Below are 26344 nucleotides of genomic sequence, written 5' to 3' on the forward strand. Positions count from 1 at the left end.
ACTGCCTTTTCAAGTGATATTTGTGAGAATATATATTTTAGGGAGGTCTACATGCAATTTTCTCAGTATTAGGCCACCCAGGGCTTGACTGTCAGACTCAGTAGACCACACAAGACCCTAACCCGCTCCTGACACTACTTGAATGCTTGGTTGTGAGCTGACCATGTGACCTGCCCTATCCCCTCCAGTTGTAGAATGGTGTTCAATTCTATAGTGAGGAAAGGGGGGTTCCCCGTGCAGGCTGAGACACAGGTACAGTCACTGGCACTGTGCGGTAGGAAGGAAGTCCCACACCCAGTCCATTACCACCTGGACTCAATAAGGCCTTGTTGTCTAGACAGGGGTTAGAGGGGGGCTGTGCTGGCTCTTACCCCCAGACGGAGACACATAGCCGAGATTGTCTCCCTCCAGCAGTCCATCCCCTTACCAAGCATGAGGGAGGAGGAAAGAGGGCCTGTCCACGGCAGGTCCGCACAACAGCTCCTGTCAAGGAGCAGGAGGGTGTCTGGGGATGGGTGTTGGAGGGGGAGTGTGAGCTGGCTCTAACCCCAGAAACAGAAAGATTTTGCAGCAACAGTAGGCCATGGGGCAGGACTGGTGATGGGGCAAAACATTCCTTGATTATTTGTGGAAAATGTCCTCACCTTGGTTATGTCAATCAAACCTACAGTCTGCTAGCTGTATTGTTTGTCTGTAAAGAGTGTTGTAGTGTAATAGTATAGTTTCCCACCTTAATGTCTGTCTGTCAACACCTTATGTGAACCTATCTGAAAAACCTCTTCAGTAAGACAATTCCCGCTCTGTTGAAGTATCATGACCAAGACATAGATGGTGAACACAAACAGTTACGTCACACATTTCATGAGCCTCTACTTTTATGAACCTCTTCGTGCATCAATTTAGTTTATTAGGGCCTGCTTCTTTCTTCTTCATGCTAATAGTGGGAAGGTAGGATGGACCGTTTTCCCGCGGCATGGCGGGCGGGTCCTGGTTGGGTGGGGTGTGAAGGGGTGGGTTGTGATGGGGTGGGGTGGGCCATAAACACTGGCTGAGACTCCGGTCACAGGGAGGCCCCCCTGGTTCAGGCCTTAATTCCCGACTCAGCCACCATGCCCAGTGACCCTGAACCAGTCACTTCATCTCCCTGTGATTCCAGCCAGTCATCCGTGAAGTCAGCTCTGAGGCCGCACACCCTAAACCACTCCGGGGCTGGAAAAGGGGGAAAGACGACAGAATGGAGCTTATGTTTCAGGACGCCTGTCTCTACCTCAGTTGACCAGTGAGAAGGAGGTTGAGAAAAACTCAAAAATACACAACGATGACTGAACACTTGCCTCATACACACCTACCCGCAGATGGGTACACAACATGGGTCTTTCTATAAACTAGGGTACTAGTGATCTTTTCTTGTAGTGGACTGTTTGTAGCTGTTGCAATGTCATTCATAATAATTGTGAATACATTAAGATATAATGGGTGGAACATAAATACATTCAATATAATTAATGAGTTGAATCAAAGTCTATATTTAAACTCTTTCTCGTGCTTGGAGTCTTCACAGATTTGGCAAAAATCGTGTGACATAAAACACTACCTTTCTTTCCTTACATTTATGATACTGCTGTTTCTCGTTATATCATATACTAAGAATTTAACAATTGAATTACACATGATCCTGTAAAATTCCTGGATGTTGCTGTCAGACTTTTTGTAATGAGGTCTTGGAAGTGTACTGTAACCTCATAGCATTTCGTATCCCCCTTATGTTGTGGTGTGATGACAGTTTTCATGGACACACACACCCCAAATAATGGATGGGTTGCAAAATCGAATTCTTCTAACAGAAAGAGTAACTTGAACAAGAATAATTAAACAAAAATCGATACTGTCAATTAGTAGGGTTCTTCAAAAATGATAGCTGTTCGATGCGCATTTGATGCCGAGCTGTTAAGTTACGTGGGGAAACGATCAGCCGATTCAGGAAAGGATTATGAAGTTATTGAAAGCTGGTGAGATACAGCATGCGATTGAACAACAGCCAAAGTGCAGAAATGAACGTTGATCTGGAGAATTGACAGAACATGTTGGTGTCTATATTGCTGTGGTGGTCAAGTTATTTAGCCTATGCCCTGGACAACATTATGTCTACATTCCTGAGGTAAGATTACATACGCTCCGTGTACGTTTTGATCGCAGTAGCGGTGCGTGTGTAAAATCACCGGGAACCCAGGCCCTCCCAAAAAAGCCATATTACAACCTGTGTTTTGTGATAGTTGTATATTTTGCTCTATAAGCAAACAACGCATAGTTCATATTCCTTGACACTGTGATATATAAGCCTAAAGGCCGAGACAATAGGAAGACACAGTGGCAGAATAAATTCAACCACACCTTTGTTTCATCACAAAACCGGAGAGCAACATCTGTCCAGTGGGTTCCACGAAGCATATTGCACGTTACATGACCAATAGCATGGTCAAGCAAGTTAATGTTCCTGACATTTTAGGACTACTAAACAGCTATTGATTTAGAACCACAGAGAGTTACCACAAGTCACAAAGAAAACAGGTGCTGCTTCCACTGATCCAGCACCATTTCAAATTTAACATTTCAACATTATCTAATCACCTATGCTTAGTCTAATACAGTGACAACTAAAAGATACCAAAAACAATTTAGTCCAATAAACATAAATGAAATATTATGTGGCTTTACCTAGTACTGATTTCTGTGTGTGTGTGCGTGCATATGTGCATGCTTGCAAGTAGAAAGAAATGTGTTGACCAACCCTAATTGTAGAGAAACACCAATGTCATCCTCCTCTTTCATGTTGCCTAAACAATCTATGACTCTGCCATGCAGTACGCGCTTTAAGTTTTTGTTGTCCTAGTCTACCTGGCTAAAATGCTTGCTCGCTAGCCTAACTTGCTCCAGGCCAGCTAGTTAACATTAGCCTATGACATCTAGCTACATATTGAACTTCCATCCTCTCAGGCCAGGGGCACAATGTATTAATTTATGGTTGGATCACAATCACCATTATAATCATTGGCCAGTACAGAGAATTAAGTAAAACTTATTAAAAAGTATTAATCCCTATCTCCATCCATGGCTAATTTAGGAAAGGGACAATTTTAGCAAGCTAGCAACCAACCGGTAGACAACAGCATGGTGAGATGCAACAATTCAATGACGTTTGGCTTATGATGTGATTGGTGTGAAACCAAATCCAAACTGTCTTCCCTTGACACTTTTTTTGGTGTGCCAGCACCATTCATAGCTGAACTTGTTCAGTTTAGCGCAATGCTGATTGGTTATTACTATTATTTTTAAAAATACTCAAGGGAGGCCAAATGCTCACTGGCTTACCTTGGGTAGATGGGCTACACATACTGAGACATATGGGCGCTGTTTTGTTCACGGGTTCTCCGGTGAGATACATTCAGCCTGTTGTGAATTGAAGGACATTTTGGAAACAGAGACGAAAGATACATTATTTTGTTTCTTTTTTTCTTGGTACATTGTTTGGGGAAGCCTGGCTTCCCTTGACTCCCAAGACTACATGCCACTGTTTGAGCCACTGTTTGAGCCACTGTTTGATCGTTTGTTTTCCGAGTAAAAATGGTGCAATCGGAAAATTGAAAATGGCTTGTTTAGCCATTCTTGAATAGAAATAGAAGAAGAAAAATGGCTTGTTTTTCATTTTTCTATGTGAAACCAAAAAAAACCCCGTAATATTTCAATTTTCACATGTAGACGGGGTTAAATATGGAATACCTGTCATTGGTTAAGTGCACAGCCAACACTTCCTGTCCTTTCAATGTAGGACTTCACCCTTCCAACTGTTTTGCCCATGCTACAGACGACTATATTGGTCCGCTAATACAGGACTAGTAAAGGCCCAGTGCACTACTTTTGTGAAAAAATGTAATTTATAAAAATGTAATAATATTTGCCTGTGCAATAGACGGCTATATCGGTCTAATAATACAGGACTAGTAAAGGCCCGGTGCACTACTTTTGTGAAGGTAAAAAATGTCCCCCATAAATCTACAACATTTTAGTAATATATGTTTTTTATTCAGAATTTTCGGAATCCCTACTTCCCACGGGTATGAACAACCGTATCTATTGCTAGACTAGAGATACGGCCCTACTGTAGCTATAGTTAGTCAGTGGTTGCACATCTAACTAGCTATAATTAAGTAAGGGTGTGAATGGTAGAGACTGTGTTCAGCTACCCAGAACTGTCTGATCAGCTTGGTAGGGTGCCGTGGGTGTGAATAGCAATGGAATGAAACATCCAACCAATGCCTTGAGTCGTGCTGTAGGTCCACCACATGTGTGGGGTTGTGGGGTCCTGTCCAGAAGCAGCCCCTATCGTAGACACTTGTGGAGATCTGAGAGGATTGGACAGGTGTAAGCAATACCGCCAAATTTCCACCAAGCCTTTGAGAGGGTAAGGTGGAGCTCTCACCATGTCACCACCAATCAATCCCTCTCAGATCTCCAGAAGTGTCTAGACTCGGGGCAGTAGGGGCTAGGTGTTGTTTCTTGACAAGCCATGGGTATTATGGTAGAGCAGTCAGCCTGGAACTGTCTAAAATTTTTAAAAGGCAGTGCTTTTAAAAACAAGATTTTGGTCTGTTTTTTATACAGATTTCCACACACACACTATGAGGTAGGGCCGGGACGATATCAATATTGCAATATTTTTTCCATGGCAAACATTTTAACACAAAGCAGACCAAACTCTTTGGTCCTTTAAAAACCTGCTGTATGGAAAATATTGTGTGCTACTGTATAGCTTGGAAAATAAATGCATGTGACTCTGGATGACAACTTAATGGTGTTTGTAGCCAACATTAGGGGTGTTTTCCTAAAGAAGTTAAATCCGCTAAGTGTTTTGTTTCTTTGGCACGATACTAATGAGTATCATGATATTGGCATTGTCCCGGCCCTACTGTGAGGTCAAAATAAAACTCTGAAATTGTGAAAATTATAACAATGGCCGTATTGTGTAAGAGCTGTTCCAAAAATGTCTGGAATTTCTGTTCAGGTGGGATGGAACTTTTGGCCCACATCATGACATCATAATGTGATATGATTATCATAGACCAATGACTGTTCATCTGGGAAAGGGGGTGGACTCTAGACCATCCTATCAGCCAATCAGGGCTGTGTTTGTAAATATCTTCACATTAGTTTCCTATCACCCACATGATCAATCTGAGCATTTCAAGGACCAAAGGAGGCTCAAGGAAATAAATGAAAAATACTTTGGAGTTATTTTCATTAAATAAACACAGTGATTTATATTAGATATACAGTGATGATTTAAAAATACAATTACAAAGACTGCATGGGTGCTTTAATAGCTGTCAAATACATGCTTCCTCTGTCATTGGGAGAATCTCAATGACATTTTCTTGATCCATTGCATTCTCGCTCCTCCTCTCTTCGTCTCAGAGGTCCTTCCCCTCTCACCTTCTTATCCAATTGGTTTTGAGAAGGAGGTGAGGAGAGAGGACGTGAGGAATCAAGGAAATGCAATTCAGATTCTCCCCTTGTTTACCCCATTCCTCACCTCCTTCTCAGAGCACATTGGGGGAGAGGAGTGAAGGTTCCTCCCCTCCAGCTGCAATGCACTTTCAAGGAGTGGAAGAAACAAAGACAGAGGAAGAAATAATCGTTTTCAGACACAGACGCCCACACACACACACACAATGCTGAAGAGTTTACTGATTATAATGATTTCATTATTGGTTATTATTATTGTCAATGATTTTGTTGACAAAACCCATTGTATTATTATTATTTCATTATATGATATTATTATATTCACTATTAAAACATATATTAATGCTGTTGTTTATCCTTTTCGTTGTCCAGGAATGTTTGGCACGGCTTTAAATGATAGAGAACTTGACCAAAGCACAAAAAGACCTGGCAACTAAGCATGACAAAGAAACACACCGTTTTCTGGTTGTTGCTAAGTGGAATTATGGTCTCATTGTGCCTATCTATACTTTTATTCCTGTAACTAAACATGGGAAGCTGCAAGAAAATCCTATTTAAATGTATATCAAACCATTTAGAAATGTTGACCCTGATGTCACACATTGGCCCCTTTATTTATATAAAGACGCACATACATCAACACACACCCACAGCTATAGACAGTAATTATTCTCTTATTATTCCCACCACTTCCACCCCCACCACCATGTTTTACAATGTATTTAACTGTGTTCGTGTGAGGCTGTGTTCTCCAGCCTGCCTGGCTGCCAGGGTCCTGTTTATTTCCACTCAGAGGATGAGTGTGGAATGTGGAGCCCTCTGTAACACAACTATACCTAAGTTAGGCCCCTCTCTGCTCACCTCTCTGCTCAATCCAGAACTAGGGGGTCAAAGGTCATGAGAGGGCCCTGGGGAGGAGAGCACGGCGGAAGAAGGAGGAGCCCAGAAACACGCCAGTGTTGGCATTGGAGACTGGGATCCTTCTCCACTGTGACACGTTATGACAGGCATCAGGTTATTCAGATGGAGGGGTTTAACACTATTTCTGGGATCCATCAGAGTAACACTGTTACTTTTAGTCTGATGATGGGTACACTTCTATTGGAGCTGCACAGTAAGTAGATGACAGTACAGTAGTCTGTGTTTCTGTCACTGTAATTGTTTTAATGGATGTGTATGGTTGTCCCTGTAGGACTGTGAAATGACCCAGTGTCCCATCAGTCACCCGGTACCGCCAGGGACCAAAGTGCCCTCCCACCTCCCACACAAAACCCAGTGGAGGTTCGGCTCCTGGACACAGGTTGGTTCTATCAGTTACTCCACCACTCAATGAAGCAATTACATACTCTGTGTATTGTACTGTACTGTATTGTACTACAATTGTACTAATTGCCTCCATCTCCACCACAGTGTAGCGCCACTTGCGGCAAAGGGACCCGGATGCGCTATGTCAGTTGCCGTGACAACCAGGGTGGGGTTGCGGAGGATTCTGCCTGCTCCCACCTGGCCAAGCCCCCGGCCAGGGAGGTGTGCTCTGTAGTGGCCTGCGGACAGTGGAAGGTCCTTGAATGGACATCTGTAAGTAACTATTTTTGTTCAATCAACCACCAATGTTAAATGCATTTACCATGTACACTTAAAATATTTGACATTACTACAGGGTCTTGTGGCTAAGGATATTAAATCCATATATCCATTATATCCATTACTAATCTCTTTAAAGTTCCAATGCAGCTGTTTTTATCTCAATATCAAATCATTTCTGAGTAACAATTATGTACCTTACCGTGATTGTTTTCAATTAAAATGGTCAAAAAATGTATAATAATTGCTTTTTAGCACAGAGCAAATTCTCAAGCAAGAATTCTGCTAGGACTGTCTGGGAGTGGTCTACAATATATTTACAAAAGTATGTGGACAGCCCTTCAAATGAGTGGATTCGGCTATTTCAACTACACCCATGTCTGACAGGTGTATAAAATTGAGCACACCGCCATGCAATGGTAATAGACAAACATTGGCAGTAGAATGTCCTTACTGAAGAGCTCGTCTGTACTCGGTTGCAACACTCACTACCGATTTCCGAACTGCCTCTGGAAGCAACGTCAGCATAAGAACTGTTCGTTGGGAGCTTCATGAAATGGGTTTCCATCGGCTGGAGTGGTGTAAAGCTCGCCACCATTGGACTGTTTAGCAGTGGAAACGCGTTCTCTGGAGTGATAAATCACACTTCGCCATCTGGCAGTCCAACGGATGAATCTGGGTTTGGCGGATGCCAGGAGAACTCTGCCAACTGTAAAGGTTTGTAGAGGAGCTAGGCCCCTTAGTTCCAGGAAAGGGAAATCTTAACGCTACACCATACAACAACATTCTAGACAATTCGGTGCTTCCAACTTTACGGCAAACAGATTGGGGAGCCCCTTTCCTGTTTCAGCATGACAATGCCCCCATGCTCAAAGCAAGGTCCATACAGAAATTGTTTGTCAAGATCGGTGTGGAAGAACATGACTGGCCTGCACAGAGCCCTGACGTCAACCCAATCGAACACCTTCATATTAATGCCCATGATTTTCAACGAGCACTTGTCCACATACTTTTGGTCATGTAGTGTAAGTGGGTAGGGGAAAACTGAAATCTAGCTGTTATTGGCAGAGAGGTTTGGAACTCTCTTTCTTATTTCTTATTTAACAAATCATTCCAACCTCATAGTGTGGAAATATATATAAAACACAGCAAAATCAAGTTTTTGACTGCACTGGGCCTTTAACCTTCAATTCCAAAGTGAACTCTTCGAGAGGGAAATCTGACAACCATTATATGCTCTGTCGGCACTGTTCATTAAGTTGTATTTCACAATGAAATCTCTAGCCAGCTCAGTGGATTATAATATCTGAGGTTTGTTTAGCTGTGGTTTGAACCTTTCAGACCACTGTTCATAATCACTTTGTGTGATTGTGTGTTTCTCTGGTCCAAGGGGAGGAGGAGATGAAACAGGCTTTGGTGTGTTTGGAGGGTTGGCAAGGGGATAGAGGGACGCGTGAGGAACAAGGGGCTGGAGAGAGGGGCTAGGGTCCTTGTTTGCAGATGTTTCTCATCAGACAGAGAGCACTAGTCATACTCCCACCATGCTGCAGTTATGGCCACCACGCACAAACACACACACGCACGAATGCACACATACACACATTCACTCACACATAGACACACACACAGATAGCTAGATACAGGCTGTGGGAGGGAGGGTCTCTCTGACTGCTTATTTATTCCAGAGCAACTCAGTGGGCTCCAGGCAGGCAGGCAGGAAGCAGCTCAGCCCAAGGCCACAGCAAACAGAGCCACAGAGAGAGACCGCTCTGACTCTAAACGTTCACATTACACGCTCTTGATATGGAACCGGAAATGAACCCTGATGGAGGGAGTGATAGCTATGGCATGGCGGATGTCCCAGTTAGGCCATGAAGTTTAATGGCTGTTCTACCAATATAAGACCTAACTGTAAAAGCAGCCTAAGTGTTGTGGTTTTAACTTGTGCATAGGCCTACACAGGGCCTGTTAAAGTGCAGTAACTACACCATTGTTCGGATTGGGAGATGCTTGTGCAATATCCACACCTATTTGAAATAGGCAGCATTGTTGAGTCCTAGACAGTAAACCCTTGGCCAGTGTAATCCCTGGCTCAATAGCATGGTACAGTACAGTACATTGGACAGTTGTTGCCTAATTCCAGGTCTTATGCAAGACAGATACAGTCCAGTTTACTCCACTTGGCCAGACGTAATTGAGAGCAGCATGAGTCTTTGGCAGAAGCTCTCTTTTATTTTCTTTAAGGAAGATCTGTTTGGGTCAGCCATGTTTAAAGAGACAAGACACTGACCTAAGCTGCTGCAGCATGTTCTGTTTGTGTTTATATGCTTTGTATCTTACTGGGTGTGTGTGCCTGTGTGTGTGCACAGTGTTCTGTATCCTGCGGGCAGGGGAAGACCACGCGCCAGGTGGTGTGTGTGAACTTCAGTGATCAGATAGTGGAAGTAGTGGAGTGTGACGCTGATGACCGTCCGGCCACAGAGCAGGAGTGTGCCATGTCCCAGTGCCCTGCTGCCCGCTCCAGTGACTCTCGGCCCCTCCCTTCACCCAGCGGGGGCCCCCGCAATAACCTGCCCACGACTGCTGATGGGCGCGGTGGAGGGCGAGCCCAGGCCCACCAGTGGAGAACAGGACCCTGGGGAGCGGTGAGTTTCTTACACTGGACACCATTTACAATCATCTTGGAGTCCTAGGTTCCTTAACCTTAAATGAATGCATACAACCTAAGTGGTCTCCCATTACAATTGTATAAGTGGGAAGGCAGCACAGCTGAGCACTATCTCAGTCTTGTGTTGATGTTGACCTTTATGAGGCTGTCTGTCTGTGATGTATCCTAACCCAAGAAGTCAATGAGTTTTTGCTGATGGTTTTGGCAGTTAGTAGTCTATTGTATAGCTGTTATTCAAAACGGGGTTATTACAGTCAGTTGCACAGCAATCTGTGTCCCCAAATAGCTGGTGTTATTTAAAAGATCATGGGAAATAGCAAGGGCTATTTTTGGGATCTCTTCCTTCCTTTTCCAGAGGATATGTGTTTTAATATAGCAGTGCATTATCCATCCCAGTTTCCTAAAGCACATAGTCTCTGAGGTCAATCTGACACTTGCAAAAAGGATGTATGTGTGCTTTTGTATACTTGTCTGTCAACGGGGGCCTTTTTGCACATACTGTATGTTAGTTTGTTATTGTTTGTATTTAAAAAATGGTGTGTTGGTCTTTGTGTGTGCACTTGTTTCACTGTAGCTGGTGTGTGTATGTGCAAAGGTCTGCAGTATGTGACACTGTGTTTCACTGTAGCTGGTGTGTGTATGTGCAAAGGTCTGCAGTATGTGACACTGTGTTTCTTGGTCAATATATTCTTGTTGTAACCCATTGTTTGAGTGAGGTATGTGTGTATAGATGAGCGCCATACATTTGCATCACATGTACATGTATTAGTGTTTGAATGTCTACTTGCTTGTCTCTGAGTTAGTGCACACACACCTGTACGTGTGAGAGTGTGTTATCCATCTGTCTCAAACGGTGTTCTCCTCCCTGTGACGTTAGTGCTCGAGCACGTGTGCGGGCGGCTTCCAGAGGCGTGTGGTGGTGTGCCAGGATGAGAATGGTTATGCTGTCAACAACTGTGAGGAGCACTCCAAACCCATCGAGCAGCGCTCCTGTGAGTCCGGACCCTGTCCACAGTGGGTCTATGGGAACTGGGGAGAGGTGAGAGAACACAATCCGCCCTACAGCACTGATACACTGCGGGGCTTAGTTGCACTTTGATGACTTCATCCCATCGTTATGAACCTTGGCATTCTGACAGCGGTCATTATTCTATAATTCCATTCTTCTGAAATTGCTGGGCTGTATGTCTAACGGTTAGAGGTTAAAGGTTAGAAATGAGGTGTTCGATGTCCTAGATAGGTAGGCGTATGTTGGGTGGGGATGACATACTGTACGTTAGATAAACAATGGCGTGAATCAACTGTCCCGACTTTGTCTACACACTCCTCCTTACTTCTGTTCTGCCCTGCAGTGTACCAAGCCGTGTGGGGGAGGAATAAAGACGCGGCTCGTGGCTTGTCAAAGGCCCAACGGAGAGCGCTTTAACGATCTGAGCTGTGAGATTCTTGACAAACCGCCCGACCGTGAGCAGTGCAATACTCAGTCGTGCCCGTCTAACCCCCACTGGAGCACAGACCCATGGAGCTCGGTACGCTCGTAAATATATCCCTTTTGTATTCTTCCCCCCTCTTTTTTTTAACAGTCCTCTCATTTCACCACACACAGTTTCACCACTAAACTGTGTAGCATGACAAAGCAAAACAAACAAAGAATTAAACTTGAGGGAGAAGGATGGTTCTGTAGACTTACATGCTGGAAACTCCATTTTTCACCTCCCCTCCACCTCACCTTTACCCTTTCCCTTGGTGCCTGAGACTGGTCATCCTTCTAGAGACAGATGGGAATTGATTTCTGTTGCACTTAAGAGAACAAATAAACACACAACACACCAAAAAGTACAACATTTGAAATGCTTCATTGACAGCTGTGACCATAAGAACACTTTCTCTGTTATCAGTCTTAGTCAGTGTTCAAAATTCAGGATCAGTTGGTATTTCAGAATCAAAGCTAGTTTGTAAGATATTGTTTTCAAATATAATTTATTACTTAAGAGATTTTCTTCTTGGTTTCCTTTGTATATACAGTAGCATTAACCTCCAACGTTTCTGTCATACCTCTTTGTATTCTCACACAGTCAATCGTTGTTCATATGCAAATATTGATGAATGTTTCTGTATATCAGGAATTTAAGATGCCTTGTTTTTTTTGTTGTAAACACCCAAATAATGGAGATACGGTATACTCAAGTGTTGGTGCTGTTCATAGTTTTTACACGTGGCAAAGAAAATAACCTGAAAAGAGTCCAAGTGAATACACCAACCCTATTGGGACTATATCGTTTTTGTTTGTACTCTAGAGATTTACAGTGCCTTTGGAAAATATTCAGACCCTTTGACTTTTTCCACATTTTGTTACGTTACAGCCTTATTCTATAATTGTTTTTTTTTCATCCTCGAAATTGAGCTCAGTTGCATCCTGTTTTCATTGATTGTCCTTAACATGTTTATACAACTTGATTGCAGACCACCTGTGGTAAATTCAATTGATTGGACATGACTTGGAACTGTCTATATAAAGTCTCACTGTTGAAAGTGCATGTCAGAGCAAAAACCAAGCCAATGAGGTCGATGGAATTGTCCGTAGAGCTCCGAGACAGGATTGTGTCGAGGCACAGATCTGAGGAAGGGCAGCAAAACATTTCTGCAGCATTGAAGGTCCCCAAGAACCTTCATCATTATTAAACTGAAGAAGTTTAGAACCACCAAGACTCTTCCTAGAGCTGGCCGCTCGGCCAAACTGATCAAGGACCCGATGGTCACTCTGACAGCGCTCTAGAGTTATTTTGTGGAGATGGGAGAACCTTCCAGAAGGACAACCATCTCTGCAGCACTCCACCAATCAGGCACTTTATGATAGAATGGCCAGATGGAAGCCAGATGGAAAAGGCACATGACAGATTGACCAAGATTGAACTCTTTAGCCTGGATGTCTAGCGTCACGTCTGGAGGACCATCCCTACAGTGAAACATGGTGGTGGCAGCATCATGTGTGGGGATGTTTTTCAGTGGCAGGGACTGGGAGACTAGTCAGGATCAAGTGAAAGATTTAACGGAGCAAAAAACAGAGAGCTCCTTAATGAAAACCTGCTCCAGAGCGCTTAGGACCTCAGACTAGTGGTGAAGGTTCACCTTTTTATAAATTAGCAAACATTTCTAAAAACCTGTTTTTGCTTTGTCATTATGGGGTATTGTGTGTCAATTTGATGAGGGAAAAAAACAACAATTTAATAAGAAATAATCAAAAAGCTGTAACCTAACAAATATGGAAAAAGTTTAGGGGTCTGAATACTTTCCGAAAGGCACTATATATATCATTCTGATGCTACAGCTTTATTGACCATCATAACTGTAAGAATTCAATTGGTCTTAAAGGGGCAATCTGCAGTTCAAACGATAACAAAGCATCAGCCCACCACTTTTTCAGTAAACAGCTGAGGGATGGGGCTGGAGAAATGTCATGGACAGATCTATGGATGCATGGACCGACCATCCATGTTTTAACCATGTTTTAATACAGTGTTTTGTTTACAATTACATTGTTCACCAACAAAGGGCTGAAACAAGCTTACATATTTAAAAGTCAAAAAACAGATGTAGCAATGGCAGATTGCTCCTTATTAATTATAGAGATGTTACTAATTATCTTATGTTTCTGCCTTATTTTCCAGTCCACTGTTATTTACTCAGAAATGACCTCGTAAAATGGTAGTTACATGTTAATGAACTAATAATTACTTTTTAGTCATGTATGGGCCGGCTAGTTACCAATTATGCTAAATTCTTAAAGAAACAATAGGGTTTCTCGGTAAAGAACAGGTTAACACCAGCTGAAAGTGGACTGTAGAATAAGGTGATAGCCATGTTATTTGATATATTATGTGATTCTTCAAGGTAATAGTCATTTTACCACAGCTTGAAGTCCTGACCCAGATTCCCTCCTTTTTATTAACACAGACATAAGCACCCAGCCAAACCAGTAGGTCCAAGGCCCACCGCTCAAAAGGTGCTTGATATGAGTGTATTTATGTCTTGTTAGATATGTCTATATATTCGCTTTGTAAATAGTTTATTTTGGTGTGTTTACCAGTGCTCAATACACATGTGAAAATATGCTATGCTCAACCATACCTCACTTAGAACAAACACAACTCAACTAGCCATTAACTTATGATACTTACAATGGTGCTTTTGCAAAACAAGGGAGAAATGGGATGTAAACATTAAAAAATAACAAAAATAACTTAAGGTCACAAACTGTCTATTGTGACATAGAGATATGTATGTTAAACACCTGTTGTTTTGAGTCGTTTTTCATAATCAATTTTTTTTCATGATGAGTTGATTATTGATTATGTAAAAAAAAAAAAAAAAAAGTAGTTATGTTAGATGAAAATGTGTTCTAGTTTTTTTTTACGGTAAAGATAACTTTTGAAGTGTGTTCCATTTATTCACCAACAAACCGGTTTTTGTTGTAGCTGAATGAGAATGCCCCTTGTCCTAGCATTGTGAACACACAGTCAGTGCCTGCGACCACAGGGAGAGTTTATAGTGTTCTATATACCTGGAGCTTATCCTCTGAGCCAGTCGTATGTGTCTACCTCATTCTCTATTAACCCCACCCGCCTTTATCTTCTGCTGGAGGGCTGCATTCTCATTCAAATTCATCAGGGTGTTGGCCCTAAGCACAGATCCAGGGTCTGTGTTTTGTTCTACCTCTTAATAGTTGAGTGGGATCGGGGTAGTGAAAGCTGATCTTGGACCTGTGGTTAGGCGCAACCTCTGCCTGGAGCCCACCCAGTCATTCCTAAGGCTAACTGTAACCTCCTTGGTAATTAATGTGTGTGCATAAGTTGCAGACATCACACCTTATTTTAAGGGTCTGTTAACACAGCTCTCAAGCAGGAAGTGAGTGTATTTCTCACCACACCTTGTTCACGAAATAAATACTATCATTTCTAACAATCTCCATATGAGTATTGACAAGGTAGCATATGGTTTGGGTTGATTATGACGAATCCAATAAGAGTGTGTAACTTTTTACCCTACTTGAAACAACTCCACACGCATTAAGTCTCATTGCAATGTGGAATTGTCGATCATTTGATGTGTAGAATAAAACACAGTTGTATTATTTTATCTAGAGCCACAAATTACAGCTTGGCTCCTTGTTGGAGTTTAGGGTGCATATTTTAGCAGTACGGCATGATGCATTTACAATGTGTTTGATGATATGAACAGGCTCTTGAAATAAAATACTCCATGCCTCTCATTCCATATGGCAGTATTAGTCTGGGTTTCAAGGACATTTGTGCATATTTATGTAATTATCTGTATTTATTTCTACTTCATTATAATGTAATGTCAATATTTAATTTTATTTGAACTTGCTGAATTTGTTCGCTCACAGAAAGGTAACTATTAAAGTGAAGTAGAGATACTATTAAAAAACAATGTTTCTTTCATTTATAGTATTCATCGTAAAAGATCATGTTCACGAACCATCACGAACAAGTGCTTATTCTCAAACTAAGTTCCAAAACATCCATTTATACTTGTTTCCTTTCCAGTCAAACCTCTAGCTCGTTGATTTAGCGTGCAGAAATGTGTTTTATTGCATGGATATCGGAAGTGAAAAATTTAGGTCATATGAGAGAAGAGAGACAAGACATCTACACTCCTGACCTCATCTTAGTTACAGTAGGACCAGAGCTTAGGGCGAAAACTGATTACCTCTGGAACACTTTGTTAGAAATAGTTTTATTAAATGAGATAATTGCCATGAAGAACCACTAACAGTGAAGTGAACACATTCACTTATACTACCACAGGCAACCTTGTAGTCCTGTTAAACATCTCATCAACATGTCTGTGCTTTAATTAAGAAGATTACCTTTAGATTACCGGATTTGGCTTTACACTAATTACAGTAGGAACATGGAAGTGGAAGTGGTCCATATAGTTAACCTAAATCAACTATGGATTAGGTAGGAAATTCTCTGCAAGTTATCTCTTCAGAGAGCATTACTCGAGCTCTCTGACTGGTGTTTTGAAAGGGGCGTTTTCAGTGAATGAAAATGTACAAATCACTGAGCAATATCTCTGTTGTCTTATGAGGTCAGGGACCCAGTGATCTCTTTGAGCAATTATGATATTTCTGTCTCTGCCAGAGTTCAATGCCTTTCGTACCAAGGTAAATCTTGATTCTCTGTAACACTGGCTAGGACTCCCATTTACTGTGCTCATTCCTAATGGCTGACATGTTTTTTTGTGCGCCTGACGACACTTTTTCTTCAACTATGTCGCCCCCTCATCCGCCTCTCGCCAGTCCCCCCCTTTCCCCTTTTCACTGGCGGGTTGATGACATTGTTCCGATGGCGGGGGGCCAATGACAGTGACTCAAATGAGAGCCCGTCAGAAAGACAATACAGGAGTGCATTGAGGGTCAAGGGTCACGTTTGATCTGGGAGGGGCCCCTTCCCTGTACATCTAATCAGCATGGATGGGCTTCTGGGAAAGGGCTGTGATCCCAGGGGAAAAAGCCTGGAAAGCCCTGTTGTCTGTGGGGGCCCGAAAGGCCCTGTCGCCTGGGTTCTTTAGAATTCCAGGACGGAACGCAGGCATCGGAATGTGGTGTATTTTAGGCACAAGTAGTGGTCTGTCAGAGGCACTGTTTTATTTGACACGGTAATAAAAGCATCTGATTGAATGATAAAATAAAATTGTGTCTGAATGCGTGATAGTTGAAAATAGTGTGATAGTTGGAAATAGTGTTGTAGATAAAAGGTAGTTTTGTGATGATTACAGTTTACATTGACATGAAAGTATAAATTCCACTCGGAGTATGCTAAAATATGGAGTCTAGTTCATTAAATGGTTGGCACGTGGTAGGTTGTAGGGTAAATTCCAGCATGGAACACGCACACTAGCTAAGTACATGAAAGGAAGGTGTCTAGTGGATACCCACAGAATTTGTGGATAAAGAGAACTGGTTGGTGATTTACTTCTCCAGTGTTGTAATGATTCCCAAGGTAATAGAAAGTTATTGGTGCAGAGCACTATGGTTGGAAAGCTCATTTAAAGAGTATATAAAACTTGGAGGAATGGTCTGACATTTAAAAAGCAGCCGTATGGCTCCCTGCCCCTCATTGTAAATGCATTTTATTAAATTATTTAAACCTTTGTAAAATGCTATTTCTCCTAAATGGCCCTCCATGACCATGATCATAGCCTGTGTGTGTACTCTTCAGGTCTACCTCACTCCAAATTCCAAACACCACTGTAACGTCTGCTCATAGGCCAGTGGGTGAATCAATAGTATCACATTTGTTATGGTAACTAAAACACCATAGATGGACAATAACTGCACCTTAAAAGTAGAAGTGTGCTGCACGCTCTGAGGCTGTGTTTACTTACACAGGAAGCCCAATTCTGATCTTTGTTCCATCAATTGGTCTTCTGACCAATCAGATCAGCTGTTTTACCAATAATTGGGCAAAATATTAGAATTGCGCTGCCGGTGTAAACGCAGCCTCAAGTTCTCATTGCAGACTGATATCTGGCCTCAAGTGGTTATATTAAAGGAGGGCTAACTGCAACTGGTGACAGACTCTCACACTGCTGTGCCCCAATAACAGCCTCTCCCAGATGTGTGCATGTGGGGAACATCTGGGCGACTAAGTCAGATTGCCTAAATGTAAAACAAACAACACATGCAGTACAGTACATTTAAATGTTCTCCCTTATGTGTATTGAAATTCATTAGAGCAAAAAAATACAGCAAGTAATCACACATTGTTGTTGTTTTGGCTTCATTTTCCATTTGTTAATGGAACAAACTAACATTCGATGGAAGGTTTCATTTTCAATCAAGTTTATTATATGAAATTGGTGTCTGTGGTTAAACATGTAAAACCGTATCAATCCCTTAAATTAAATGACTTTAGTAACATTATATTTGTCATTCCTTGTCATTTTGTGCTTTTGTTTGAATTTGTTCATATAAAATGCCTATGATGTATAATAAGCAGATACATTCACAAGGCACTCACCTCTCTACAGTCATTTCCGGGGGGGTAACTTCCTCCTTATTGAGCCATTCGTTGTCCTATGGGCTCTGGTGACATTTAGCCCCCCCCCCCCCCCCCCCCCCCCTAAATGAGGTGAAAGGTCGTTGTGGGTTCCTGTCTGGCGCGATCCCTCGCTGGGCAGCGCAGTGCCGTCATGCTGGGACGCACTCGTTCAACCCAGGGCCTGTCGCATCCTATCTGTCCTCACACTCTGAGACGCTTTGATTACCCAACCCAACAGCCCCACTGAACTCACAGGCCTGGGAGCGCCTGACTGTGCTGGGGGGTGCTGGTGTGTGGGGTGCCTGCCTGTCAGACAGAGTTAGACCTGGGCCAGCTCAATGAACCTGGATGTGAACGTGGCTGGTGACTGTGTGCTGCTTGGCTCTCATGACTCTACCTTCTGTGGACTTCATCCGTTTAACAGAGGGGCCTCCGCTTCCGTCGCACATTTCTGTACGCTCAGCTTGCATTCACTAAAATCTAAAATGCTATACAGTAGAGACTGTTTTGTGTGTAAAAGGCAGTGCATTAATATCTAAAGTTGTGTCAAAGTGCTAAATGTGTGCTAAATGCTAAATATGCTAAATTATGTGCTAAATATGTCTCAAACCTATTCACATGATCTTATGTCCCACCTCATGTTACATACCGTATTTGCTAATGAAAATGTCACTAACCTGTTGGGTACTCTGAAGCCCTGTACATGTGATCGTGTTCTCAAGAAGAAGTAGACTGAAAAACTATTCAAGTGAATGATAAAAGTGTTCTATACTATACTCATCTGTCATCTAGTATTTGACATTGTTCTGGTATTTGATCTCTGTACACCCCCTATCTATAAACAATTTATTACATTGGACCTCCTCTTGACCTCCTGTTGCAGTGTTCTTCCGCCTGTGGTAAAGGATCGAAGAATCGTAAGGTGAGCTGTGTGACCCGATCCGGTCGACCTGTTCCAGAGGACAACTGTAAACACCTGACCCAACCCAGCAAGGAGAGGAGCTGCCGGGGGCGCCGCTGCCCCAAATGGAAGGCAGAGAGCTGGGGAGAGGTACTCTTTAAACCTGAAATAAACACTACATGCTACCACCACCAATCATGCTCTCAGTTCAGCACTCACACTATTTTTCCTTTTAATGCTCATTAACCTGCTGATTCACTGGTGCACTGTGAGGTATGTGTCTGAGTTGGCATTTTTTCTAACATGCACTACTGTTCAGTAATATGTGTTCTGTGGCACCTCAAAATGTGGCCTGTCTTCTGGGTTGTAGCTCACCACTCTGGCGGTTTGAGAGGATCCCATACTGGGCTGCTATCTGGGGCAGTGGGAGGGAGGGATAGCCATGCCTCCACTTTCATCTGGGCTTGGCTGAGGTAGACTTTAGCCAGCATGAAGCTCCCCACTCCACGCTCCTTCCCTCCCGCGTGCCTGCTCTCCTATCCTATACCTCCCCAATTGGAAACATGTGTCAGAGGCTCCTCTTCCTCTACCCAGCCAGAGCAATCTGGTCTCATAGACTAGAAGTAACATAGAAAATGAAAATCCATGACACTCAAATGAGTATGTTACATTTTAATCTTTATTTAATCTTTATTTAACTAGGCAAGTCAGTTAAGAACAAATTCTTATTTACAATGATGGCCTACCATGGCCAAATCCTAACCCGGGATGACGCTGGGCCAATTGTGCTCCGCCCTATGGGCATACCAATCACGGCCGGTTGTGATACAGCCTGGAATCTAACCAGGGTCTGTGTGACGCACCTAGCACTGAGATGCATGTCACCGGGGAGCCCAAAGACAGAAGGCAGAAGGTTACTTAATGCAAAAACAAAAGGAGTGTGGTTGGTCGGGGTGGATGGGCCGACATATAACGCAAATGTCTAGCAACCCAAAGGTTGCATATTCGAATCTCATCACGGAACACTATTGCATTTTAGATAATTAGCAACTTTGCAACTGCTTATTACTTTTTAGCTACTTTGCAACTACTTAGCATGTCACCTAAACCTTCCCCTAACAGTAACCTTAACCCTTTAACCTAACTCCTAACCCTAACCTCTAACCCCTAGCCTAGCTAACGTTAGCCACCTAGCTTTTATTTATTTATTTTACATCCACGAAATAATACATACTATACCAAATGTAACAAATCTTCAAATCTGTCGTTCTGCCCCTGAATAAGGTAGTTAACCCACTGTTCCTAGGCCATCATTATAAATAAGAATTTGTTATTAACTGACTTGCCTAGTTAAATAAAGGTTAAATTTTAAAAATACTAGTCACAGATTTTCGTTTACTATGTTATGGCTACCCCTGAGTCCAGGTTGGCCAGCGAGACAATCCACTTACCACAGCAGGCCAGACACATTCCCAACATGCACCTCCCCAGCTGGAGACCCTGGTGCTTTTTCGCCCTCTATTCCTCTCTCTCCACTGATCAGGGGCCCAGAAGAGATACACATCTGTCCTCCATACCTCAGAGGACTTGTTGTCTATCTCAAACAGCTCTATTGCAATCGTATTAATATAACCAGGTAACAAATGATTTCCCTGAATGTACTGTACCATAATTATTAAACAGACAGTCTATGGTAGCCATGGACCATTTTACAAACATTTAAAAAATACACACACAAAATTACATCCAAAAAATTGGCAAATAAAAAATGCAAAAAACACTCCACATGTAAACAACTGACATCCTACCCACTTGATCAAGGAAAACACCGCTCAAACACTATCTTAGTCCACTGTTGATAGTCCCAACATGTTTAACATGTAAGCAATCTAATGTTGAAGATACAGAAAATGTCATGCAAAACGCATCATACTGTGACACATTCTGTATTTTGGCTGTTATTGAGTGGTATTAGCCTTTAAGCCTTAGTGAGTAGTTCCTTCATAAACAATCAGCTTTATTTTGAATGTGATTATGAAATATGATGTTCAAGGAATCATTAGTCAATCGAAATATAGTCTTAAAGACAGACTCAGCGATATGATGTAGATGCAGAAAGTAAACACCGTTGTGGGTACATTTCCACAACAACTAAGAGCGTTGATGCGTGAGGCTAAACTTCTCCCCTGTTTTGGTGCCCTGGCTACCATGCTGGGAACAGCGTGAAGGGAACCCATGCACTTGTCCAGATACTGTGTGAGAGTGAAGTGTTGCATCTCGCTCATCTCAATATCTCCGGTGCTGCTCGTGGCAACGTCATTTAGCTGAGTCTACCTTTAAATACTACAATTATGGCATTTCACACTGGAAATATTCCTTCTTCAAGCAGGTGACCCTAATATAAAATAAATCCACTGAAAGCTTTTTCACTAATCACATTTAGTTTTTCTTGTTTTGAGAATGAAAGTAATACACATTGTTGAAATACAGAGAGGATAGGTAGCATAAAAAGATGGAATGCTTGGGGCTTTTAATGGTTAACATGCAACTAATTTAACAAGGTGATTTCTCACCTCTCGCTCTGTGAGCCTCAGGAGGGTATGGACATCTGGATGTGTTTACTGATACACACACACACACACACACACAGTCCTCTAACCTTGAAGAGCACGTACAGTCGATTGGGTGGTAATAACATGTACACACACACACACACAATAATATGCACGTTAACAGATAAACAAACTCACACACACACACAACAATATACACGTTAACAGATAAACAAACTCACACACACACACAGACACACACACAAATACTCACTCAAAAACAAACCAATAAATCCACTTTATAATCAATTAAGACACTTTATAATCAATTAAGGCATGTGTAATAATGATCTTCATGTGCATTTACCACATAAAAGCTCCCTTAGGAAAATGCACTGTTTGCCATTAATGTTGGTGCACAAAACCAATTCCAATGTAAGCACAAACAGTATCAGGATTAACAGTATTGTAACGACCCTGGGTTTATAAGCGCAGAAATCGACTCTGCCGCTGGAACATGCTTTTGCAGCACAGTCGATAGCGCGCCGGACCTCGGGCTAGAAGGTCGAGGGTTCGAGACCTGCTCCCCACTGTTTCATTTGAAAGTGGATCTTTTTATTTTAAGATGATAAGCATACACATTAAACATATAAACATGATTAGATTTTCCGTATTAATGTAATTTTATGTTTCTAATACAGTATTTTTAAAAGACCTAGATAGGCATGCTGAACATGCACAAATGTGAGGAAAACAAGGTAGTAGTGAACATTACATTCTTAGAAAAAATGGATCCAAAGGGGGTATGCGGCTGTGCCTATAGGAGAACCCCTTCTGGTTTCAGGTAGAGCCCTTTTTGGTTCCAGTTACAACTCTTTTGAGTTCCATGTAGAACCCTCTCTAGAAAGGGTTCTACATGACACCTAAAATGGTTTTACCTGGAACCAAAAGGGTTCTACCTGGAACTAAACTTGGTTTTTCAAAGGGTTCTCCTATGGGGACAGCCAGAGAAAACGTTTTGGTTCTAGATAGCACCTTTCTAAGAGTGTTCCCACCAACCATTATCATTCTTTCTACTTACATGTTGGGATTTTCCTCCAGATGTATTTCTGTTGTGTGCAGCTGTAGATAAAATAGATTAAATGTTTCACATTTCTTGCACTTTTTACGATAAAAAACTGGGTTAAATCATCAAGACATTATACATTCCAAATACAATGTCCTCAAGGCAGGGGTTCAAACTTGACTGTCTAGTGGACACTCCCTCTCCTCTTTCCCTCTCGCTCCCTCTTCACAGAGGGTTGAAATCTGCTACTTATTAACACAGAGGAGCCGGGAGCACACGTGTGTAAAGAACCCCATCCGTCTGGAGCGCTTTCACTGTGGTTACACTCTGCCCTGCTTTTTAAGACACTTTTTTTTAAATTCTGCAAACACAACCTTGATTCAAGCTTACATTTTTCTTGCCCGCAACGTCCGGTGGTTAGATCGTTTGGATTCAAGCTCTAGACCCATACTTTTTTGGAATAATACAATATCATGTTATGCAATGATTATGATGTGTTAGCTTTTACTTAGAAATATTGCTGTTGATATTGAGGCAAATTGTAGTGAATGATATTGAATTAAAATGGTAGTGAATGATATTGAATTAAAATTGTAGTGGTACAGCAGTCAAAGACTTAATAATAAGCTGTGTCCTTCAACCTGAAGCCAGCATGTCATTCTAAGTCAAGTTGTATTACATATAAACCATAGAGGGGTCTGGTGTGAGTCAACAAACAAAATGACAAACCATTTATGCCATTTAACTACGTTTCTACCTGTGTCTTTCAAAACATTTGTTTCACAGGCACATGTAACCGAAGTGCTTTGCTTGTTAGTGTAGTCTCGTGCAGGGACATAACCTTATTGAAGACCTAAAGACTTATGCCAACTAACCCAGGTTAAACCCCCGGTAAGTTAAACCAGTGTGTGTGACTGACATCTTTGCTGTGGAAGGTAAGGAAGGTGGATGTAGCGTAGCCTTGAATAGTGCAACCACCTATATGTGGGTTCCTGAATTCAATTCCACACAGGTCTAAAATGAGGGTAAATAAACATAGAAATTAACAATGAAACTCTACACTCTACACTCTCTAACTCTATGTAGCATCTTAATCTGAGCCAGTTTGCTACAGCAGGACAAGAATCATGCTATCAAACTATCAACTTCAGAAGTCTTTTTAAACATCAAAATATACTACAAAGTAAAATTAAGATCCTACACCTGTATGTTAAAGAGTACATCATTTGCATATTTGGTTTCAACAAGTGTATAATTTTAATGTAGGAAGTAGTTGGCTAGACTAATTGTTCCACTGGGACAGGTGATTAGAAGACACAATTAAAACTAAAGAGAGAGATGTTACACTTGTATTGTCATATATGATCCTTTGAGGTTATATCAATTGCAGAGACAAAAACAACAGTGCCTCTAATCATGTTTGTTTGAATTGCATTCAATAATACATGTTTCAATTCAATTCTGCTTCCTGTGCTTTTTATAGTCAATTCATATTTCGAAAAATAATAGTTCATATATAACAAAACTATCACACGTTGATTTAATTTTTACAGTCAACTTGTACTCAAATAACTTGGTGATAATTGGAGAAAAAAATAGGTGGAGAGGAATGACATCACAATCAAGTAAATATCAGACGTGTAGAGAATCGTTTTTAATACATCTTACCTTCTGTCCTGTTCTGTTTCAGTGTTCAGCGTCATGTGGCAATGGAATACAAGAGCGGGAAGTTTTCTGTGAGGTTGGAAACCGGCGCAGCCCGGAGGAGACTGAATGCCCCCCATCCTCCCGTCCAGCCTCCAGCCAGACCTGCCGGGTCACTGACTGCCCGTCTCCGTACCGGTGGAGCAAGGGAGAGTGGCAATCGGTAAGTGCAGCCTTGACGTCTCTCCGGATAACCCCATTAGCATGTTCTCCGAAATAAACAAACAGCGTGCGCGTCGGCGTGTCCACTCAGTTGGCGCGTGGATATTTCGCGCACTGCTGTTTCAAGCGAGGTGCAGCGCAGTTGACAGACAGAGTGGGACCTCACGCTCGTCCCAGAGACATTCGCTGTCAGGAGGGGGCTGAGGGAGCTCCAGAGCGCGCAAAGGCTCGTGTGTATCGAATTACTTTTGTGCCTTTAATGTCAAGCAAACCTTTTAAATTGGAGAACAACATTCTTAGTATTGCAAACAAAAATACTGATTTGGAAAACATAACATTATCCAAAAGTATTGAGAGCAAAATAAACATATCAAGGAAATCATTTTGAAAGGCAAGAACAAATGAATTGTAAAATAAATAAAATAAATTTAAAAAATTCAGATAAACATTTTCATTGATAACTTCCCTCTGCTTGCATTTAAAAAATCTTTGGTTAACTTACCCTGCCATTTGCTTTCTCTTCCTTTTTTGCTTTTGCCAAGTTTTGCCAGATTCATTCCCTGTACATGGGGTTTAGAGGGAGGCATAGATGATGTGTCTCTATTGGTCAACCTTTTTTGGAGTGACAGTTCATCCTCATTTGTGACCACTGCCTTATTATGTAGCAACATTTTTTTTTTACATTGAATAAAAGTAGAGACTCCGTGATAGAAAATGGTATATCATACACAGCAGTTGAGGAACAATGGGAAAGTAATTCTTCTTTGAAAGTTGATGAACTTGTAACCACACTTTTGAGAAAATGGCCCTTGAATGTTTTGGTACACCTACTGGAGAGCTCTTTGTCTACACCCGTTCAGCATCGTTCACACCCTCTTAAAGCCTTAGCCCAACCCATCTCTTTAAGGATTCACATGTGAAGCCATGTACTAAACAGAGTGAGTAGTTTAGTAAACAACAACGATTTCAAGACTTAAATTTGCACATGTAGTAGCCTACAATAAGGAAAAACTCCAGGTAAAAATACACTTTATCTAGTCCTTGGTCTTATAACGACACAGGGCGAGACCCAGATGCAGACCATGGAGGCAGATGGTTCGAGTGTATGATATTTATTGAAAAACAAGGGGCAGGCAAGAGGCATGTCGAGGACAAGCAGAAGTTCATAAACCAGGTCAGTGTCCAAAGGGTACTGGGCGGCAGGCAGGCTCATGGTCAGGGCAGGCTGAATGGTCAGGGCAGGCTGAATGGTCAGGGCAGGCTGAATGGTCAGGCAGGCGGGTACAGTTTCAGGGCAGGCAAAGAGTCAGAACCGGGAGGACTGGAAAAACAGAGACTAGGTAAAACAGGAGCACGGAAAAACACGCTGGTTGACTTGACATGTCCTGGTACTCTGTGGGAACGGCAGACAAGTCCGAGGCTTTACCTAAACCCGTAGGAGGACAGCCCGGGGGAGGCTGTGCCGCCTTAAGGCAATGTGAGTGGAAGAATGGGCTCCAAACCAGGATAGAACCAGTGGTCCATTCAATAAGGGAGTTGTGCCTCAGGAGCCATGAAAATCCAGAGGGAGAAGCTGTATGGACTTACCATGATTGCCTGATACCCGCAGGTTAGTGGAAACTCTGCTGTGCGTGACTCTGCCAATGGAGGGTCCGTCCAGTGCTCTGGTGTCCATGGGAACGGAGAGGAGTTGTGAGGAGATACCTAGGTTAGATACTAGAGTAGCGTCCATAAAACTCTCATCAGACCCAAAGTCAATGAGCACCCGGAGAGATTTAGACCGGTCACCCCACAGCAGGATAACATGAAAAGGAATACGGGTAACGTTAGAAAACTCCCAGTCTGGCCCACCAGTGTACTCGTATCTAGTGATGAGCCTGGTCTTTTACTGGGAAGGTGGCTATGTAATGACCCGCAGCACCACAATACAGACAACTGTTGGAGCTCAGCCTACGTTAAACGTTCCTTAGACGATAATCTAGCTCTGCCCAGTTGCGTAGGCTCCAGAGTGAACGAGTCGCCCATCCCCAATGATTCCCGAGAGATCTCGGGTGGCTTCGGCTCCTCTCGGAAGTACAGATGTCGGGGACTTCTGGGGAGCATTGCTGCACAGCTATT

The 26344-nt window shown here is 42.3% G+C and overlaps 1 protein-coding gene across 1 annotated transcript in view; it reads left to right on the forward strand.

The window, feature by feature from the left end:
- LOC109891530 (A disintegrin and metalloproteinase with thrombospondin motifs 9) overlaps window positions 1-26344 on the forward strand; it is a 72954-nt gene that overhangs the window by 29063 nt on the left and 17547 nt on the right. Inside the window, exons 24-30 of the mRNA XM_031825014.1 lie at window positions 6713-6820; window positions 6931-7098; window positions 9474-9749; window positions 10650-10811; window positions 11125-11301; window positions 18725-18892; window positions 24051-24227. Coding sequence (XP_031680874.1) covers window positions 6713-6820; window positions 6931-7098; window positions 9474-9749; window positions 10650-10811; window positions 11125-11301; window positions 18725-18892; window positions 24051-24227 — 1236 coding nt within the window. The remainder of the gene's footprint in view (window positions 1-6712; window positions 6821-6930; window positions 7099-9473; window positions 9750-10649; window positions 10812-11124; window positions 11302-18724; window positions 18893-24050; window positions 24228-26344) is intronic.

This window comes from Oncorhynchus kisutch, linkage group LG5 (genome assembly GCF_002021735.2).
Source record: "Oncorhynchus kisutch isolate 150728-3 linkage group LG5, Okis_V2, whole genome shotgun sequence".
NCBI lineage: Eukaryota > Metazoa > Chordata > Actinopteri > Salmoniformes > Salmonidae > Oncorhynchus > Oncorhynchus kisutch.